This window comes from Lepidochelys kempii, chromosome 6 (genome assembly GCF_965140285.1).
Source record: "Lepidochelys kempii isolate rLepKem1 chromosome 6, rLepKem1.hap1, whole genome shotgun sequence".
Classification (NCBI taxonomy): domain Eukaryota; kingdom Metazoa; phylum Chordata; order Testudines; family Cheloniidae; genus Lepidochelys; species Lepidochelys kempii.
In genome coordinates, this window is record NC_136385.1 from 69,460,357 (window position 1) to 69,480,232 (window position 19,876).

Here is a 19,876-nt window from a genome sequence, read left to right on the forward strand (position 1 = left end):
CATGAGTCCAAATATGAGCACAACCTTTGACTACCCTCTTTTCCACTCCATATCTCTGCCATCAGTTGACTTACTGAGCAACATTAACAGATGGCTTGAGATAGAATGAGCAACTGAACCACAGAAAGGCAACTCAAAACGAAGTATAGGGAAGTATGAACTATGGTCAGCACCAGTTGCTATAAGCTGTAGAATCACCTGATAGTAGCAAGATAAAGTAGGGAGAAAATGATTAATGCAATTTATATTTTTAGGGTTAAAGACTCCCCTTTGTTTTGCTAACTCAGTTACCATTATTTAAAAGAAAAGAAAGCTCTGTGAATTTGGAGCAAACGCTCCAGTTACCTTTGTTCCTGAAGCAGCTTACATTCTGAAAATTAACTATGTTTGTCCATTCTCTGCTTTGCCTTCCCTTTAAGAAGCAATATTTCCTAACTCTTAAAAAAAAGTATACAACATGCATAATAATGTTTATGCATGGCGGAATGACACAGTGACCCTGCCACCTTTAGCTAACTACAGTAGTTCAAATTCAGCCCAGCAACTGAAGAGTAGTGATGGAAAATAGTTACCACTGTGGCAACTGTTCAGTGGACCATAAGAAATTATTTAGTGCATGGATCATCAATAAATTTACTCTGCCTCAATCTAGAAAAAAAGAAAACCCTACACACTTTTAATAAAGACAGTCATAGGAGTGAGTCTGTAAATTTCTAAAAGATAAACCAACAAAAGGGGACCCTGCGGCACTTTCCTATCCTCCTAAATCTGTAAGCGGGGTAAGGAATATATGTTTGCCATCAAGCAAAGAGGTGGATTTTGTACGATTGTATTGATACTTACGGTTCAATGCTGACTGGGGTGGCCTCCCCCATTACTGAAAGGATGGGAGGGGTGACTTCTGAACTATCTGTAAGACAAGCAACAGACTTGATCAAAACTCATTAATTTTATGTTTGGGGCAGATGTGTAAGTGTGTGAACACCACATTGGAGCACAGACTTTCCATCACCCAAAACAGGCACTCAACTGCCAAAGAACAGTAAGCTGAAGAGGGATTTTTGAATTTTCACCCACCACTTCATTCTGGTCCACTATTTTCGTCACAGTATCCCAATCCTTAAAGCAAACTCTTTCTCATATTTCAGCTAAACTAATCCCATGCTTGAGAGAACTAACTCTTTCAAGACTAAATCTTTTCTTTCGGAAGTTAGTAGGGGGTGCAGGAGATCAATGGTGGGTTCATCCTAAGTAACATCTCCAAATATGGCAGCATCAATTCTGCTACATCACATTTCCCCAAGTTTCCCAACAGGAAGCTCCACATCCAGCTATCCATAACTGTCTAAGAGAGCCATGATTTTGTTCGCGTTGGCACTCAGCCTCCCACTCCCAACAGGACAAAGAAGGGAACTTACTAGATCTGAGCAGAGTTCTGTGAGTACTTTTAGGGGTCATTGGAGGTGGAATTGAGTGACCGCTAGCAGAGAGGATAGCATTGAAATACAGCCCAGAACCTTCTCTCACTGGGCTGAGAATTGGTGGAGGTGTGTAAGGAGGTAGCTCAAAGTTCCTATCTGAAGGGTGATCTGCAAGGCGCACAGGTGAGCGTAAGTGGCTCTGATATGGAGTGATGGTGGAATAGACTGGAGGGACAATGAAGGTGCCTGCTTTTGGTGGTATGAAGAGTGGCTCAGGTCTTGGGCGCTGCTTTGGTTTCCGGGCAAAGCCCTCCGATTCCTCCTTTGGAGCAGCATCTTCATGCTACAAAAAGAAAACAAATCCTTTTAATACAACTTTCTAAACCAGGGTTCTCAAAGTGTGGGTCACGACCTCATTTTGATGGGGTCACCAGGGCAGAAAGCCCCAGCCCAGAGGTCCATGGGCAAAGAAGGGAAGCTGAAACCCTAGATAGCCTGCCCACCTCTCTGCAGGCACCCGTGGGGGCTGAAGCACTGAAAAAAACAAATGAATACAGGTCCCGTCTCACTGCTGAAGAGGACTTCCGCCTTTATCTCAGCCACACAGAGCCCCACTCAAGGATTTGTGTTCATCAATGCAAGCTCACCCCTCCCATTTGGTGCCTATTTATTTTCATTTTTTAATTACTGGATATAAAGATTGTCTTGTGATTGTATTGTGCATTAAAATATTTAGTGGCTACTTTTCATTGATACGGCCGTGTAATGCATTTTTTATTTAAAACACTAACTATTCTGAGTAACACAGGGCACGGGGATCATGCAGTAATTTTTCTTGTCAGAAGCGGGTCACGGAGCAATGAAGTTTGAGAAACGCTGATCTAAACACTAAATTGTATTTTAATGATGCCTTCAGATTGTTTAAAAAATCTCAGTGAGATGACAGGCTCAGTGCACTGCAGGATAGGAGCTGGCTAGGGCTGCTTAAGAGGCACTGCATGCAGCCCTAATGGGGAGTGTGGGGGGGCATGCTATTATTCAGCGACAACACTTCTGGTAGATTATAAAGTTGCATTTACAGGCTCCAGACAGAGATCCAGTCTGATGCTGGGTTAGAAAGATGGCAATTGTAACATGGTGGTCATGAAGGGGGAAGATGCGATTTTAACAGAACTCTGACACACACAGATGACCCCACAGGGTGAGAGGAGGAATTAGTCACTTTGAATGATAGAACAGAGGAAAATCCAAGGTCTTTTCTCAAAAGTCTGCAGTTGCTTAGGAACTATATACTATTTGTCATCTCTCCAGACAGCAAAATTATCCACTATAATCCTTTATCTCAATCTCTCTCTTCTGGCTAGATGCAATATTCAAATAAACAAATAAATAAAAAGTAGCTATTGAGGGAACCCCAACAAGGGATTCTTATAACATCATGGTAGCCATGTGAACAAAGATCCAGTTTGGGAATTAGAACCCAAAGATAGGTGCATAGTTTTACAATTCAAAGTTACCTGTTCATGAATGGTAAAAATGCCCCTTATTTAAAGCATAGCTCTGCTAAATGAAGATCACTTGAATAGAGCAAGCTTCCAACAGCAAACACATTATTTACTCAGAGACACACTGTCTACCTTCATTTCCTCTATCCTCCAGACTTCTAGTGGGCATTACTTGGCTATTTTAGTACCAACAATAGGCCTCAAAAAGCCAGTGGTGTTCCACAGATTAACCATCAGATGGCAGGGGTGCACATAAAAAAAAAACCCCAACCCTCTACATACAGGACTAAGATATGGTCTCTGGATCAAATTCAGCGAAAGACAAGGTGCCCCTTTCAAGTTTAGGAGACTCAAACTACTCATTCACAATTAAAAGTTGTTTCAACAGAAAGGATGAAGCTGGGCACATAGATTTAGCAGACTTCAGTCTCCCTAGGTCTATTAACGTGACCATACCTGGACTGAGGTTTCCATGTTGGAGCTGCGATTGGACCTTCTTCGGGTGACTATCACAGAGGGCTTGCGTTCAGAAAGACCTCGATCATTTGCTAGCACTCTCTGGAGTTTCCCTTCCTCACCCTTTTCCTTCCCAATAGCTTGCAAGTCAAATTTCCTCACTGGCACAGACACAGGCATGATTAGAGGCACGAGGCTGCTATCTTCCCGGGGTCTCTTGGAGGGTTGTGGAGAACTGGCAAATTCCAAAACACTTTTGGCTGCTGCAGGTGCTGCAACCACCACATTCTTCTTCTTTTTCTCTTCTGAAGTATCCAATTCCTGAAGACAAGATGAAAAAAATCCCACATGTACCTTAAAAGTTTTAAATCACCCACCTTTTAATCAGACAATATGTCACTTTCAATCTAAATCTCTTATTTCAGGGTTCCATGGTATTCTCAACAAATCATTCTCTTAGCTGGAAAGTACTCAGAACTACAATATCTGGGGAAAAGGATATTTTATCTGAACTATCTTCCATAAGTTGGCAAAACTATTTTAGAGTTGTCCCATTTATTTCAACTGGCGTTAGAAACAGTACCAACTACTCTCTTGATCCTTCAGTCCCCCACCCATAGTTTTACATTTTGTGTTCCAGATTGACTTATGCCCTACACATAACTTCCCCAATACCTCCCCATAAGCACATGGGTAGGTATTTTCATTATTTTGGGAACATCTGTATATTGCAGTTCCAAGTATCTGACTTTTGATCCAAATTGCTGAACTGTAACATACCTGCTTTCCCTGGTTTTCCCTCTTCTTTGAGAGCTCATATAATTGAATTTCTTGACCAAAGAACTAAACTGACTTTTGTACTATACTTTAGCCAATGGAAATGTACCTTACTAAAATGAATAAATAAACCTCTTTCATCAGCTCCGTGGTCCTCTACTCTTCTTATATATGTTCTTTGCATAAGCTACAATAATCAGGTAGGTGCCTTTAGATTTGTGCTCAGTAGGTTTTCTGATCAGCGGAAAGGAGTCAACAGTGGAAGCAGCATCTTGTATTGTGGGACAGAAAACCACTGGACTAAGGAGAGTGGGGGAGCAGACCACACTCCCACAAACAAACATATGACTTTTCTCTCTCTCACACGCATCCACCCAGTGATCCGCTGTAGTTAACCCCTTAAAAATGTAGGCTTCATTAGCCCCAGACTGATCATTTTATACATTCAAGATGAGATTTTCAAAGCTATTTAGAAGAGTGGGGTGTACAGAATCCTTTCCATTTGGGCCACTGTGGAATCAAACCCTTTTCACTGCTCATTGGGAAGAACAGACAGAATCGGTCATAAATATTGCTTCCTTTTGTCCTCAAGTTGCTAACCATGGCAATATGCTTGCACAACTAGGGGTGAAATGTCTTGTTTCAACTGTCAAATTCGATTTGATCTCCCCCAAGCCTTTTCTTAAATACACAACCAGATCTCTCTAACTGTACTCACTGTGCTGATGATCAGATTTTGTGTAATGCAGCTCTACTTGGATAAGTATAAGCATGTTGCGGGTGGGAGGGCAATAGATAAGCAAGAGTACATATTTCACATTGCTAACTACTCCCCAGCTTTCTACCAAGTGTGCTAACAATTAACTTGCTCAATAGGAATGGCGCAGCAAGGAAAAGGTGATCATGTTAACAAGGTCGATTAACTAATTGACGAAGGTTTTTGTTGGTCTTCTGTGGAACAGATGAAGCACTGTGTGTGCACTTCCTCTGACTGCTCACAAAAACTGAATAAACTACACGTCCCTGTATAGAGCGGATAGGCAAAGCAACCACTGAGCAAGCAGGAGATCAAGGGGGGGAATGTCAAAAAGGAAATGTTTTTATTTTCCTTGTCACTGTTCTCCAATGCACTGTTGCAAAGATAGTTATATATCCTGACATGCACGCTTTGTTCCCCACCACCTCCACCCCACTCAGCAATGAAGTCTTCAGAGAAAAGGATCTTTTGCCTTCCCACGTGAGGGATTCACTGTGAGACCAGCCAAAGAAAGGTTGGAAGAGAACATAGTTCTCAGTTACGCCCCTTAGTTCTTGGCCTCCTATTTCCTCATCTCACCATGTGACATGATATGATTCAGCTTATGGCTATGGAACACTAGAGGGAGCAATGGAGTGATTGCTCTGATCTCTTATTCACCAAGAGATAGCATGTCTTCCCCAATAAGCCCTACAAAGGCTCCTACAGGCCTTTGTCCTATAGGTTAGACAGATTTCTTCATGGCTGTCTCAATTTGGAATTTTAAAAATTTATTTCATGTTTTAAAAATATTTTAAAATGATTTGTTAAAGATGTCATCCTTCATGTTTTGACTGTGAGGATTAGTCAAGAGAGGCAGATTTTAAGAAAGAGGTCAGGTGAAACAGGCCATAAGAAACCAAGATTTACACCTGTTATTCTAAATTCTTCATCAGCTTGAATAGCTAGCTATATTTTATTTTGAGGGGCCAGGTTAGGAGTTTTATTCAATACCACTGGAGTAAATTATACTGCTCAGGTAGCCTCACTGCACTCTGAGGAGATCATACATATAACAGTTTCTGTAACCAGGTCCCGCCCCCGCTACCATTCCAGAGCTGACTCTGCAGTAGTATACTCTGTCTCTCTTCAGTTAGGTTGACTTCCCACACGTTTTTTCTCTGAGAGATGTATTTTTAGGATGCGATACAGTATGGGGGCTATTTTAGAAATGCTATATTGGTCAGGATGTATCCCTTACCTTGTCATTTTGAAGAGAAGCCAGTTCAACAGCTTTTTGTGCCAGAGTTAGCAGGTTGACCTCTTGAGAAACACACCGTTTTCTTCGGGTGCTCTGGATCACACCACCTCTCACCCCCACAAAGTCATTAGTTCTCTGAGTGCTTTCTTCGGTCATTGCCACTTGCTTCTCCCCATCTCTGCCATTATAGGATGTGGCCTGCCTCTCTGTGTCAGGCTGGTTCAAGTCATCACTACTCAGGGTCTCCTTTTGTCCCAGATGTGTTCTTGTGGGCTGTGGATAGCTACCCTTGTGGCTCAGAGCTTCAGTCTCATGCTGAAACTGAAGTCCTTGCTGCTGTGGTTGCCAGTGATGCAGGAAAAGATTGCTAGGTTGTTCCTCTACTTGTTTAGAAGCCAGTGTTTCTCCTGAAGAAGCAGATGGCAAAATACCTTCCTTGGAGAGTCTCCTTGACCTCCTTGGAAAGGGTATCTGGGTCTGAGGTAGCACAGTCTGTTGGTTTTGCTCTGTTAGGGCTTTCAAGAGTTCCTGGTTCCTCTCCGGTTGCTGGTACTGGTGGGCCACCATATGATGCTGGGGTGCTGTTGCTGCCACATGGGGATGTGCTATAGAGGCAGCTTGCTGGAGGTTGAAGGCTTGTGTGGCGGCCTGTTGCTGCTGTTGTGGGTAGAAGTTTTCAAACAGTTGCAGCTGGGGAAGAGACTGTTGTTTCTGCTGGGTAGTAAAGACTGGGTTGGAGGAAGCTGGGGCTTGTTGAAAGACATGTAACAATTCAGGAAGGCCTTGCTTCTGGCCTTGGTGACCGAATGCAAGCTGGAAAGGCTGTAAAGGTAGAGTCTGATTCTGCTGTTGTTGCTTCTGCATCTGGTGATACGAATTCATTTGAGCTTGCTGCCTGATTAGTGCTTGTTGTTCCAGCTGAACCTTCTGGGCCATCATCTGCTGAACAGCAGCATCTCCATATATTTCTAGCTGGGGCACCTCCATTTCTTTTTCCTGGCTTCTTTTCAGAGCTTCAGGATGGCCATAGAAACCTGGAGCACTGGAATTGTGGTGGACCCCTTTCTGATTGCCCCCAAAGACCACACTGTGGTTCCATGCCGCAGGTGAAGGCTGCCAACTGGAATCAATCCTGTCAGGCAACCTGCTCCCCATCAATGAGTTCTGCCATTTGACAGCAGCCAGCTGCTGAGACATCATCATGGAGTCCCCCCTATCTTGAGTGTAAACAACAGAGTTCATCAAGGCAACATTGTTGGGAGCACCAGTTAAACTCCCTGCTTTAGAAAGCTCCATAGTTTGTGAAGCAGGTATTTCCCCTCCATGTCCATAGTACTGTCCTTCCTTCAGCTGCTGTTGCAGTTCTTTCGATGGCACAGCTACATCCTGCTCATTAAAATATGCAATCCGTTTCCCAGCCCTCTTGTTTGAAGACTTTTGTTGAGCCTGAAGATTCATGGTTCAGTCTATTCCCAGTTACACATACAGATTTACAATCCACCCATCTCAGAGACTGGGGGAAGAAAAGACACCAAATGGTTCACTTTCCCATCCAGTTCCAGTCATAAGTTTCATACAAGTCCAGATGGAAGTGCCTCCACCTCCTTTTCCTCTGTGCACCCTTCCCTTTCTTCTTTTTGCTCTTCTTCTCTGCAGTTCAGAGGATGCTGGAGTCCACTTGATCACAATGCCTGAAACAGAGAATGAACATCAATGACTCACAAGTAAGGAGCACAAAACAGCAATAGGACATCAGATGGCATATACACCCTCAGAATCAGCAAACAGTAAGGTGTGTGCCTGTCCCTCCTTCCAAAGAAATCATGACCAGGAAAATCTTGTCCAGTGGGGAATGGAGTGGAGGAAGATAAAATAGATCTGATCCTATGTAGAGTCTAACTGATTTATCCCTCTCAAAAAGAAATAAAAAATATCAGAGTACTTTTGCACAACAAGAACAGCAGTTGCAAACAGCACTTCTGATTTCAATAATGAACTCTCTAGCTCAGGGCTGCCCCAGCTTATGGCACGCAGGCTGCACACGGCCCACCACAACATTTCATAAGGCCCGCGTCCTCCTTCAACACAATATATTATCGGCCAATTCATCAGTATTTTTTCATCATGTTTTCATCATTTTAGTTTATCCAAGTATATAAATAGACAATACTGTACTTAGAAACGATCTAAATATACATGAAACAAGATGAACTTAAAATATAAATCAAGACAGGTGACCAATTCTTATTAAAATATGTAGGATCTGTTTGGCCCACACGAGATTGCATTTAGGTTTATGTGGCCGTCCTGTGTAAGAAAATCGGGCACCACTGCATTAGCCCACTCTGAAGCCTTTTCTGTTCAACATTCCCACCTTCCTCACTTCTCTCCCATCAAGCCATTGATTTTTATTTAATTTCTTTCTCGTAAGCTGAATGATCTGCTTTTAATTCAAACCCTGAAAAAATAACAATGACTTGCTAAAACTAAAAAAGGCAAACAATTTAAATCTCAGGATTCCCTAATTTCCTCTCTGAGATGGTAAAAACAAAAACAAACAAACAAACAAACGCCACCAAAATCTTCAGCTGAACATGAAGGAAAGGTGCTCCATTCAACAATGGAGGAGGAAGGGAAGTAGCCAGTAGCTGTATTGTGGAGAAATCATCTTGCTTCTGCAGCAGCCTATCAGCCAAGAAATCCCTTAACAGCTCACCAAGTTCCCTATGACTACAGGCAGGACCTGCCCAACCTGCTGTACTTTCAATGTCTTTTGCAGCAGTTAGAAGTTAGGGTGACCAGATGTCCCGATTTTATAGGGACAGTCCTGATATTTGGGGCTTTTTCTTATATAGGCTCCTATTACCTCCCACCCCCGTCCCAATTTTTCACACTTGCTGTCTGGTCACCCTATTGGAAGTTGCTATTTCTACGAAGGGATTTCACACTGAATAGTGATTCATGAAGAGTCTGGAAGAACCTTTAACGATCTTCAGTGATCGGTCAGTATACAACAGGAAAAGAAGATCCCTCAAGCACATGAATACACATAATCAAGGATGAAAAGCCACAATAAAGGAAGCCATCTTCTATGGCACATACTCCAGAAGGCTCATGGAATGGTCATTACTAGCACACATTTTAAGAGAACGTGCGCTATTAATGACAGTGATGCACCTTAAACCTTGAATAGGCATCTTATTATCTTAAATTTAAATACATAAAAATACCAGCTCCCATGTAATGAGGCTATCCCAAACCTAGATATCATGCCATGTCTACAGTATTCTCATAGACTCATCCAGTAAGTCACATTTTACAGAAGAATTATTTCTGAAATGTTTTAGATTTAAAATAATAAACAAATAAATAATATTTGTCTCTATCCACCTACAAAGCCAGTCTCTCTTAGCAAACAATCTAACTGTTCAGACCTCAGAGGGAGAGAAAATACAATAAATGTTATAATCTCTAAAATGATCTAGAACAAGTTAAAAATGCCATGATTCCAAGGTTTAAAAAAAAAAAACCTTGGGACCTACCAGGACAAGAAGTGCCATAGATCCCATTGGAAAGCTAGGAAACTTCACATTGCAATAAGAAATATCAACCCATTTCTAGTTCTCATGAGTCCAAGACTTTGGATGTTAAACTTGTCACTTGCCCAAACCTGAATATCACCTAACCTAAGATTTGGGTAAAAGTAACTAAGTCTCTTTCCTCCTCTTTTTTTTTCTTTGGGTGTGGTGGGGAATGGACAGGAAGCATGGAAGAGATGAGGAAATTCTGCATTTGGAAGGGAAAAGAACAATGATGGCTAATGGTGTAAACATTAAAAAAACTAAAAATTTAAAGTATTCAAAATGGCAGCTGTTTGAAACTTAGTTTTGGAATTTTACTCCTAGTCCTGGGAAGATGGGATTAGTGGGCAAAATGCGAGAGGCAGTGAAAGACGGTCGGAAAAAACCTATCGGGTGGATATTACTACTACATATGGGATATGATGGTGCTTTTACTGTATTTCTTTTTTAAATTATTATACACACTATTTTTATAAATGATTCTTATCTATCCTGTATTTTTAAATGATTTAAATCAGATTTTAAATTTAAATATTTCCTTTTTAAAAATAAACCTGTCAAAATTAAATTAGAATTCATGACTACCGAGATGAGGTCTAAATTTACTATCATTTATTAAAATAATTTTAACAAATTAAAAATAAGCAGAATCAATGAGCCCTCCTCAATTTTAGTAATGAATTAGTAAGCAATTAGTTAAAGTCTGCTTTTTTTATACATAAAATCAGAGGAAAGTGTTTAACTTTCAAGGTCAAGCTTTATAAATATGGTATATAATATGACATATACTACATTAGCTATGTACATCACCTTCAATCTTTAGAACTGAAGTCAGTACTGGTATTTACTTTTCCCCAAAGGACAGTATTTTCAGTGTCTGTTGCTTAAATGGAAAATACAATAGCTTAAATAAATACTCTGTCATTATTTATGTTAAATGGAAGGAAGAGGCCCCAGGAAGAGTGTAAATTTGGACCATATCCTTTGTGTATGCTCAGTCTATTTGCAGGATGGTGGGGACTCCACCTGCTTATACAGTCTACTGTACATCACACAAACACCAGTGAACAACATATGGCCAACTCATGGTTTGCGCAGTACATGTAAGCATACAGAACCCAAGTCCTAGATTCCAGGTCAGCCTCTCATTCCTGGCCTGTGCTGCAGAGGGTTGACCTGCTGTTTAACAGTTTTGAGGACAAATACATGGAGTCTCTTTGGGGTAGAAATATTTATTTGCAGTTGCTCTTTACATTTCCCCACCTCCTTTCCCATTGTGAAAAGTCTGAATGACAACCCACAAACTGACTCTACTATCTGGCTTGCACAGTGACCACAACCTTCCTTTTACTATCAAAGAAAAATGAATGATGATTGCAGCAAGTTGAGAACTGTGCTCAGTTTGGTTTTGGGTGGTGGATTTTTTTGTTTGGTTGTTTTTGGGCATTGCTAAAATAAGATTCACCAAAGTTCAAAGCTCCCACCTGTGGAGCTGAACTGGTTGTAGAAACAGTGAGGAAGAGCAGGAAGCATAGATGCAGACTAGGAGGCCACAATTCCCATAAAATAATGAGACTGGAAAAAAGCACAGAGGGCTTGGGAGAAAACACCATTAAAGAGTTTGTTTCTTCACTAACATGCTTCCAAGCTCAATAATATTTAACATTTAAATGGTGTGTTTAATTCCAGAGAATCACAAAGCGCTTTACAAACCAACACACAACTTATACTCCATCCAGGATCACTCCAACCATTACAGAAAAGCAGCCTTCTTTGGGGTGGCAAGAAAGCAAATGACACACACACACATTGTGCTGTGTAAGGGAATTCTTGAGCAAGGAAAACACGGCCATCTCTTATGGAGTCTGCCATGGGATTTTGAAAACCCACACAGAGCAGACAAGACATTTTCATTATTATTATTAAAGACCCCAACAACAAGGTGCAATAAAATATTTTATATATTAAAAATAGAAGTTAAACTGGACGTTTCCCTCTGCCCAAGGTCCTGTAACTTGAATCTCCTCAAACCTCACATGGCTGCAGAGTAGATTTTAAAACTGGGAAAGGGGGAGGCAGGCACGGGGTTTATGCAACTTCTACCTTCAATCTAGACCAAGCCTGGCTTCCCTGAAAGTGGAATCATGGCTTGCTGTTTCAGTGAGAACTGACTCACTTCCTCTGCCTGTTTTATTGCTGTTCTCTTCCCTCCTCCTCCTCCTCCTTCACCCTGGCCATAAGCAATGGAACTCTGCCACAGAGTATGACAGAGGCCAGGGCGTTCCTCCCTTCACTGAGCACAAACTCTCTCAGCTCATTTTCCAATCCCCTTTGGACAGCACAAAAATAACTCCAAAAGAAATGAGAGACACAGGAGATGGAACAAAATCTCTTTTTAAAATGCTATCAACACACAATGTAACTAGCCAAACATGTTCAGTGAAACCCTGAAAATGCATATCCCACAAGGTAAGAGATGCTTTAAAATGGAACCCAGGCTGCAAATATGAACAGCTCTTGGACAAAAGTAATAAACGTACATTGCTTAAGAGTATTAGTGTTATTTTCCCCTTTGCTTTCTGCAGAATTGCTACAAATTTAGCAGCACTGTTTAACTACAGTGTGTAAGGCTATACAAATAATAGTGCCTTATGATACTACTATACCTTCCAGAGCAGTTGCAAAATGTTTGTTTGGAAAAAAAAATTAAATTCTTTTGCAGTTTTCCTTCCTTTATCCTTTTTGAATTCCTATAGTACTGACTATTCAAATCTAGCATATTGTTATCTGTATGAATTCATCTAAAACCTTAGCAGTTTCCTGTCCTCTTGCTAGTGTTCAACAGACTGTTCTCAAACCAGATACCTGCCTCCTCTACTTGTTCCCTGGTTTAGAATCTCTTGTAGAATTTCTCTTTCTGACTTGCACTTACTTTAGTTAAAACATCTAGAAAAACCCTTCCTATTTCTTTTTCACCTGCTTCAGAAACCATCTATCAAGTGTATTAGTTATTTTTAAGCAATAAATGATGAAAATCCTTCAGATCTCAGGTTCTCTTACAACGTGATCAAGGCATGAGGTTTTAAAAGATCTGTTGCTGACTGCAACAGATTTCAAAGCTTGAGGACCTCAATCTTGGAAGACAAAGGGGGTGCTGCAGTGAAAGAGAGAGGGGAAAAAACCCGAACACCATTGTTCAGCTTTGCATCATCTTCCCAATGATTCCTCCAGTCATGCAATACCAGTGAAGTGAGAAACTGAAGGAAACATAGCTGGCTAAAACCCAATCCAGAGGGAATACTGATGTGCAAGGAAAGTCTTTTTTTGGAGACAGATAAAAATTTGTTCTCACCCAACACTGAAGGCATCTGACTAAAATACGGTCGGGTACTCTGGGTTCCATTCAGCTCCTCACTACTTCTAAAGGCCCTGAAAGCTGCTATGATCAGAAATGCCCTATACCTTCTTAAACTAGCCAAACTTCTACTAATGGACTACTACCACAAACCCAAGGGGCCACCTGGAACATCACATCCTCCTCAACAGGGTCAACCAAAGGAAACACATCCACTCTACTGGTCCACATTCTGCATAACTGCCAGTCAAATTTTGTTTTCAGTTCAAGATCCTTGGCCTTTTCCAAGCCCTGTATGCATAACACACACACACCCGCCGCAGTTTATCTCACGGACTGCCTCCCCCTCCCCCTGGCTCTCTTGACCCAGCCTTGCGTTAGTATGCCCAGTTTGGGACAGTTGTCCTACAGTCATTGTTCAACTAAGAAAGACTCCTCAAGTCCCACTTTCCTGGAGGCTCCCAAGGGTGGGAATCTATACTGACAGTACTCAAAATAGAAAGATTTATTTGGCATTGGAGCTTATAGATCACTGCAGATACACAATCCCGACGCTCCATCCCCCTTTCTTTGGAGTCTATATTACAGACTATAATTTGAGAAAGTGGTAGGAATTGAGGGCTTGCAGGGCCTTTATAAAGGCTTGCATTGCTCAGGTTACAGTTTCCTCTTTTCCTCCAGGGAATTAACATGCCTTGTCTAAGGTGCTCTAAAAACCTGGCAGTATGAGACTGGGGTTCTCAGTGAAGCACAAAACAGTACCACCAAGCCAGCTTCCCATTTGCAAGTCTGAACCTTAAACATACTGAGCTCACATATCTCCTGTGCTTTGGAGACGGCCATAAGAAAGACTACCCACAAACTGACAGACACCAAAAGACTGTTTAAGTTGTATCTTCCCAAAATAAAGTTGACCCTGTACTTGCAAAGTGTGGCTCCAATCTGCATCTACCATACAAACGCATTTAATATAGTGGCCCACTATGCATACACAGAGTAATGAGACCTTCAAAAATAGCTGTCTCAGATAAGCAAAAAAGGCCTCTATTAATGTACATGGGTAACTCTCCAACTCTCTACTTGCCCAGGCCTTGGCTTCTGTTTTTCCATTGTTGGATGAGGCCCTGGTGTATGCAGAATGTAACAGTAAGTGGTCTGGAGATGTACTTAGCTGGAAAAGAGGAGCAAACAAACATCAAAATGGTAATACAACAATTATGAAAGAAGGTCAAAGGTGACCGGTAAAGGGGAAAAAAGGACTTGTGTCTTTGTATTGTTCAAAGAGGGACTGAAAGGTTGTCAGAAAAGTTCTCACGCACACCCACACACATGCGCGCGGGTGTATATATAAGAAATTTAGGTCTTGTCTACTTTGGAAGACCATGGTGACTGGAGAACTAGTGAAGTTACAACATCACAAAAATCAAAATACTGAAATTGAGTTATTAAGAAAGGAAGGAAATTGTTAAAAAAACAAAGTTTTAAATAAAGACAGACATACTTGGGAGAAAGAAATCTATCTGCTAAAGATTAAACACCCTGTACCTTCAATTAAGGTACGAGAGCTCACAGATCACATTCAAGATTCCTCCAGGAAAAACAACAAAGAACTAGATTTTATATTCCTAACATTTCTGAAGTTAAAAACAAACAATACATAAATAAATCTTACAGGCCTTTTATATACACAATAAAGCAGCACAAAAGATCCTTTGCAGGCCATCTTTAAAATAATAATAATAATAATCTATAGCTTAAGATGAAGCATGTCTATGTTCAGACTGTAGCATCATTGCTCCCAACTGGCAGCTTCCACTGCTGAGCTCTGTTGCCCCAGTGACTAAGCAGGCTCCCCTCCCTGATGTCTGGGGATGACCTCATATCATTATCATGCTCAGTTAACCTTTTTTTTTTTTTTTTAAAACATTTCTCCACAAGAGTCATCCTGCAGTTGCATTAGGGCAGGTTTCTGCAACATATTGTTAAGTATACTAGTCCTCTGAGCAGCAGCATAGAATGCCTCTGGCTGGTAACTGCTGTGGCATGCAGCATATGCAGGAACCAGGCCCCAATGCCATGCTCCCTCACCTCTTAGCGTCTGAGAGTGCTATGTACTACTGTTTGTACAAAGGGTGGAGAAAAGTCAGGATTTAAAGTTAGTGAAATTAAGTCAAAGATTGTCAGCTCCTGAAACATCTGGGTCAACTATTCCACATACTAGTGGCCCCTCCAGGTGAAAAATACCCTTCACAAAGCCTTTCTTCAGAGGACTTCTTTTCTATAACACGTTAGTCTTGTACTTCCCATTATATTTTTATTAGTATTTTAAACTTCTAAACACATTTTTCTTGCTACAGGATCCCCCACCAAGGAACTGTGCACTATATAAATACATAGCACCAATGAAACACTGCAACTTTTGGAGTGGTAAACAACCAGGATACAGCATAGTATTGGGGATAGGGAAGAATTTTAGTCAAAGACTGTCCATCAACTCATTGTGAGCTGAATTCCTCCCTCCCATACCCAAAATACAAGGACAAAGAATATCGTATGCACCCTCTCAAGAAGAGCTCAAGAACCCCCTGTACCTGATATGGGCAGAAAGGACAGAGGAAGGATATGTGATCAAACAACAAAATACATAACGAGTTAGCTAAGAGGGAATAATTTAGCTTCTGTTACTTGGTAAATAATTGTGCTTTTCTATGAGTAGCGGGACAACAGACAAGCATAAGAGGGGAAAACTAAGATTGACATAGAATTACAGAATATTTCTAGACTTTAACAATTAGATTTTTTGAACTACAACCTCATTATTTAATGTCCATATTTTTATTCTAATTAAAAGGCTTCTTCATAATTTTCTTCTTTAAAAGTACACCATTCTAATAATAATATTTCACATAAATAGACCTTTACTTCCAACATGAATTCTATTTTGGAAGGTTTTGCCTGGAAATTTACTATTGCACCCAAGTTCCTCTTAATTTCTTTAAATACTGTTTTCCATTTAACAGTATATCTCTCTACCATTTAATATGCCAAGTTCCTGACCTCACATTTTGTAATGCCATGAAACTCTATTCTCCAGCTCTTCTGTTGAGAGCCTCCCTGCAGTTTTATGGTCTCCTCAGTTTCACCTGCTGTTCCACCCATATTTGGCATCATAAGGAAATTTAAATTCTATGCATCATTGATCCGCTTTAAGATGTTTTGCATACAACTATTAGATTAGTGGTTTTCAAACTTTTTAGGCTGCATACCCCTTTCTAAATAATTTAGTCTACTGCATACACCCATCTGAGATAGGGTCATAATATACCTATGAAAAAAAGGTCTATAAAGATATAACACGATCCATTGTCTGCCATTACAGGATTTTTCTCACGTACCCCCCGACGAGAGCTCGTGTACCTCTAGAGGTATGTGTGCCCAGTTTGAAAACCACTGTGTTAGATAGAAGACCCCAATACTGAGCTATGAGAGATGCTGCACGGCTTCTCTTCAGAAAAGTGGATGAAATATAGGGTGCAGAAAATTACAATAAATAGTTGTAGGTCATCCTCTATTTCCCCACTAACACAGAGTCCAAGCTCCTCCATTTTACAAAGTATTTCATATAGTACTTCATCAAAAGCCTTGCTGGGATCTAGCTAAAATGCCTCCATTGCCTTATCCACATCAATTTTCTTTGTCAGACCCTTAAAGAAACTCTATCAGATTAGTCTGATGAGATTGGTTTCTCATTAAATCCCCTTGCTGGCAGCTGCTGAGCTTACTGCTCTCCTCTTTAAGAAGTTCAATTTCTTTGTCTCTAGTGAATGAATTTTAAAATTGTTCCTGGAATCAAAATCAGATGTATCAGGCTACACAGTTCTTTACTTCCCTCCTAAGACAGAGTGGTTGTCTCAGATACAACCTTCCTCCAGCCTTAATAATTAGCACTTCAAAATGCTTTTTATTAGGGGATCCCAAGGCATTTATGACATGTGGGTAAAGTATCATGACCCACATTTTACTGGATGAGAAACTAAAGACAGAGGGGTTAAGAGAGATCACTGGCAGAATCATGAACAGAACAAAGTCCTGACTATTAATCCCCTGCTCTATATACTATAAAACACTCCCTAAATTTACATACATGGCTAAGTATTGAAATAATTCTAAAAGACAATAAAAAACAATGTGATTTTTATTTAAGCCACTTTTATAGAATCATAGAAATATAGGGCTGGAAGGGACCTTGAGAAGTTATCTAGTCCAGCTCCCTGCACTGAGGCAGGACCATATAAATCCAGACCGTCCCTGACAGCATTCATCCAGCCTGGTCTTAAAAACCTCCAATGACAGGGATTCCGTGACCTCCCTTGGAAGCCTATTCCAGAGCTTTTAGTTTCAAAGTTTCTCCCAATATCTAACTTAAATCTTCCTTGCTGCAGATTAAGTCCATTACTTCTTGTCCTACCTTCAGTGGACATGGAGAAAAACTGATCACCGTCCTCTTTATAACAGCTCTTAATATATTTGAAGAGTGTTATCGGATCCTTCCCCCACCCCCCCGGTCTTCTTTTCTCAAGAAGAAACAACATGCCCAGGGTTTTGTTTTGTTTTTTAACCTTTTCTCATAGGTAGGGTTTTCCCAAACTTTTTATCATTTTTGTTGTTCTTCTCTGGACTCTCTCCAATTTGTCCACATCTTTCCTAAAGTGAGGCACCCAGAATTGGACACAGTTCTCCAGTTGAGGCCTTCCCAGTGCCCACTAAAGCAGAACAATTACCTCCTGGATCATATGTACGACACTCCAGTTAATACACCCCAGCTATATAATATTGTATAGCTGAGCAATGAGCCTTAAGTGATTGGGGTGGGGCTGTTTACACAAAGCAGATAAGCTACTTTTATATTGGTGTTGAAGGGGAATAATAGACTTTAATTCCTCTGACATACAGAGAAAATGGACTGATCCAGGAGCTAACAACAAAAAGTCACAATACAGTTCATATCCATTGCCTAGTGATTGCGCTCCATGCCACTATGTGGAAGACAAAAGGTCAGATATTTGGTTCAGATTTCTCCTTTCATGGTCCAGAACCACAAGCATTTGGAGGAACGCAGTAAGAGAGAAAGAAAAGAGGGAATTTTTGTATCTGCTGTTCCTCTAGCCAGCAAAGGAAATTTAGGTATTTCTGAAAGAAGATCCTTCCAGTCCTCAGGTGCAAAGTTTGTGGCTATGATGTAGGTACAAAGGACTAGGAAGCACAGCAAGGGAATACATGACATTCTAAGAGCTCCTATATGAGAATAAATTACCGTATATACTCATTCATAAGCCAAATATTTTTGGTAAAAAAGTGACGCATCAAAGAGCAGCAGTCGGCTTATAAATGGGTCTACACCAAAATTTGATGATTTTAAACTCTATGGAATCATTGAATCGAATATCTAATACATTGTCATTTTGTTTACCTGGAGCATCTGCAGGCATGAGCCCCTCAGCTCCCTGTGGCCGCGGTTCGCTGTTCCCAGCCAGTGCGCCACTTCCTGCAGCTCTCAAGATGACGGGCTAGGAGACAAAGTTTGCCAACCCCTGAAATATAGGGTTGGCTTATGAAAGGGTCATACAGTTTTTGCTATTTTTACCTATCCATCTTGGGTGGGTCAGCTTATAAACGAATGGGCTAATGAACGTGTATATACGGTAACTCTGAGGGGGTGGGACACACAGACAATACCTATCAAGCTACCAGCTGCAAAGATGAAGGGAACAAGGTCAACTCCATAAACACACAAGCAGAGTGGAAGAAAAAAATTTAATCTTCCCATTTTGAAACTGGAACGATTCCTTCATCCACCAACATGAGGGCGAGCGTAGATGCAAAATGTGGCACACTGGTGTTAATTCAATAGCTTTTCATCACTGGAGATTTAGGATAGGTCATAAGCCGGAAAAATGTTCTCATCTCAGCCTGCTGGAGGTTTGTTATCATTAAATCACCATCTATTGTGACATACTTGGATAAGAAGTGATGAAGGCAGGCATGGGAAGAATGAATTCTGCAGAGCTTATGGCACACCTAGCCATGAAATGATGGCCTCACAATCACTAAAATTCTACTCCAAAAAACTCTCACATTTTCAAGTGTTCCCCTTCAAGCAGTCGGTCAACACCAACAGAATTCCTGCAGACTGAACTCACCCAGCCTTTCCTCCCACTCACCACCCTCAGACTCCTGAAAGCAGGAAGGACAGCAACACAGCATTCTTTCATATCAGGAAGAGGAGAGGAAAAAATAAATCATCATTGTAAGCTGTGTAAAGTGATCTGGAAGAGAGCTGGGTCTATCTTATCCACCCAAGGTGTGGAGCAAGAAGGCTTGCCGGGGCAATCAGGCACTGAAAATCATATCCTTGTCCAGAAAGCAAAAGAAATTAAATCCTGCACTAAATTATGCCATCCTTCCAAATGCCTCTTCTCACCTTACTGCAGGCAACAAACCTTTCCAACAAATATTTAAAAGGCTTCAGTCTAAAGAGATATGTTTTTCAGGTGCCCAGTGCAACAGAGTAGAGACAACTTAAACTCAAAGTGAAAAAGAAACACTGACTGGCAAGACTGCTTCTAGCTTTCTAAGGGCCTAGTGCAGATAAAATACACAGGAGTAATGTAGGCCTATGGCTGCCATTCCTGACTGAAAAGAATAATTTAGGCAACTGCATTAGGTGAGTCCTGGAAATCAATAAGGCATGTTGAAAGACATGGATCAAAGAGAGCCACCTTGG

At 40.9% G+C, this 19,876-nt stretch overlaps 1 protein-coding gene across 7 annotated transcripts in view; it reads right to left on the minus strand.

Moving 5' to 3' along the window:
• The window catches only part of MIDEAS (mitotic deacetylase associated SANT domain protein), an 87,053-nt gene that overhangs the window by 17,649 nt on the left and 49,528 nt on the right, over positions 1–19,876 (minus strand). For 5 of the 7 annotated variants that reach the window (XM_073348564.2, XM_073348565.2, XM_073348563.2 and 2 more), the window contains 4 exons: positions 6,157–7,847; positions 3,383–3,703; positions 1,419–1,764; positions 844–910 (listed from right to left, as the gene is read on the minus strand). In XM_073348564.2, coding sequence (XP_073204665.2) covers positions 844–910; positions 1,419–1,764; positions 3,383–3,703; positions 6,157–7,614 — 2,192 coding nt within the window. In that variant the 5' untranslated portion in view covers positions 7,615–7,847. Of the gene's footprint in view, positions 1–843; positions 911–1,418; positions 1,765–3,382; positions 3,704–6,156; positions 7,848–14,176; positions 14,343–18,562; positions 18,684–19,876 lie in introns of those variants that run through there. The other 2 variants (XM_073348566.2, XM_073348569.2) reach the window with 2 other exon arrangements.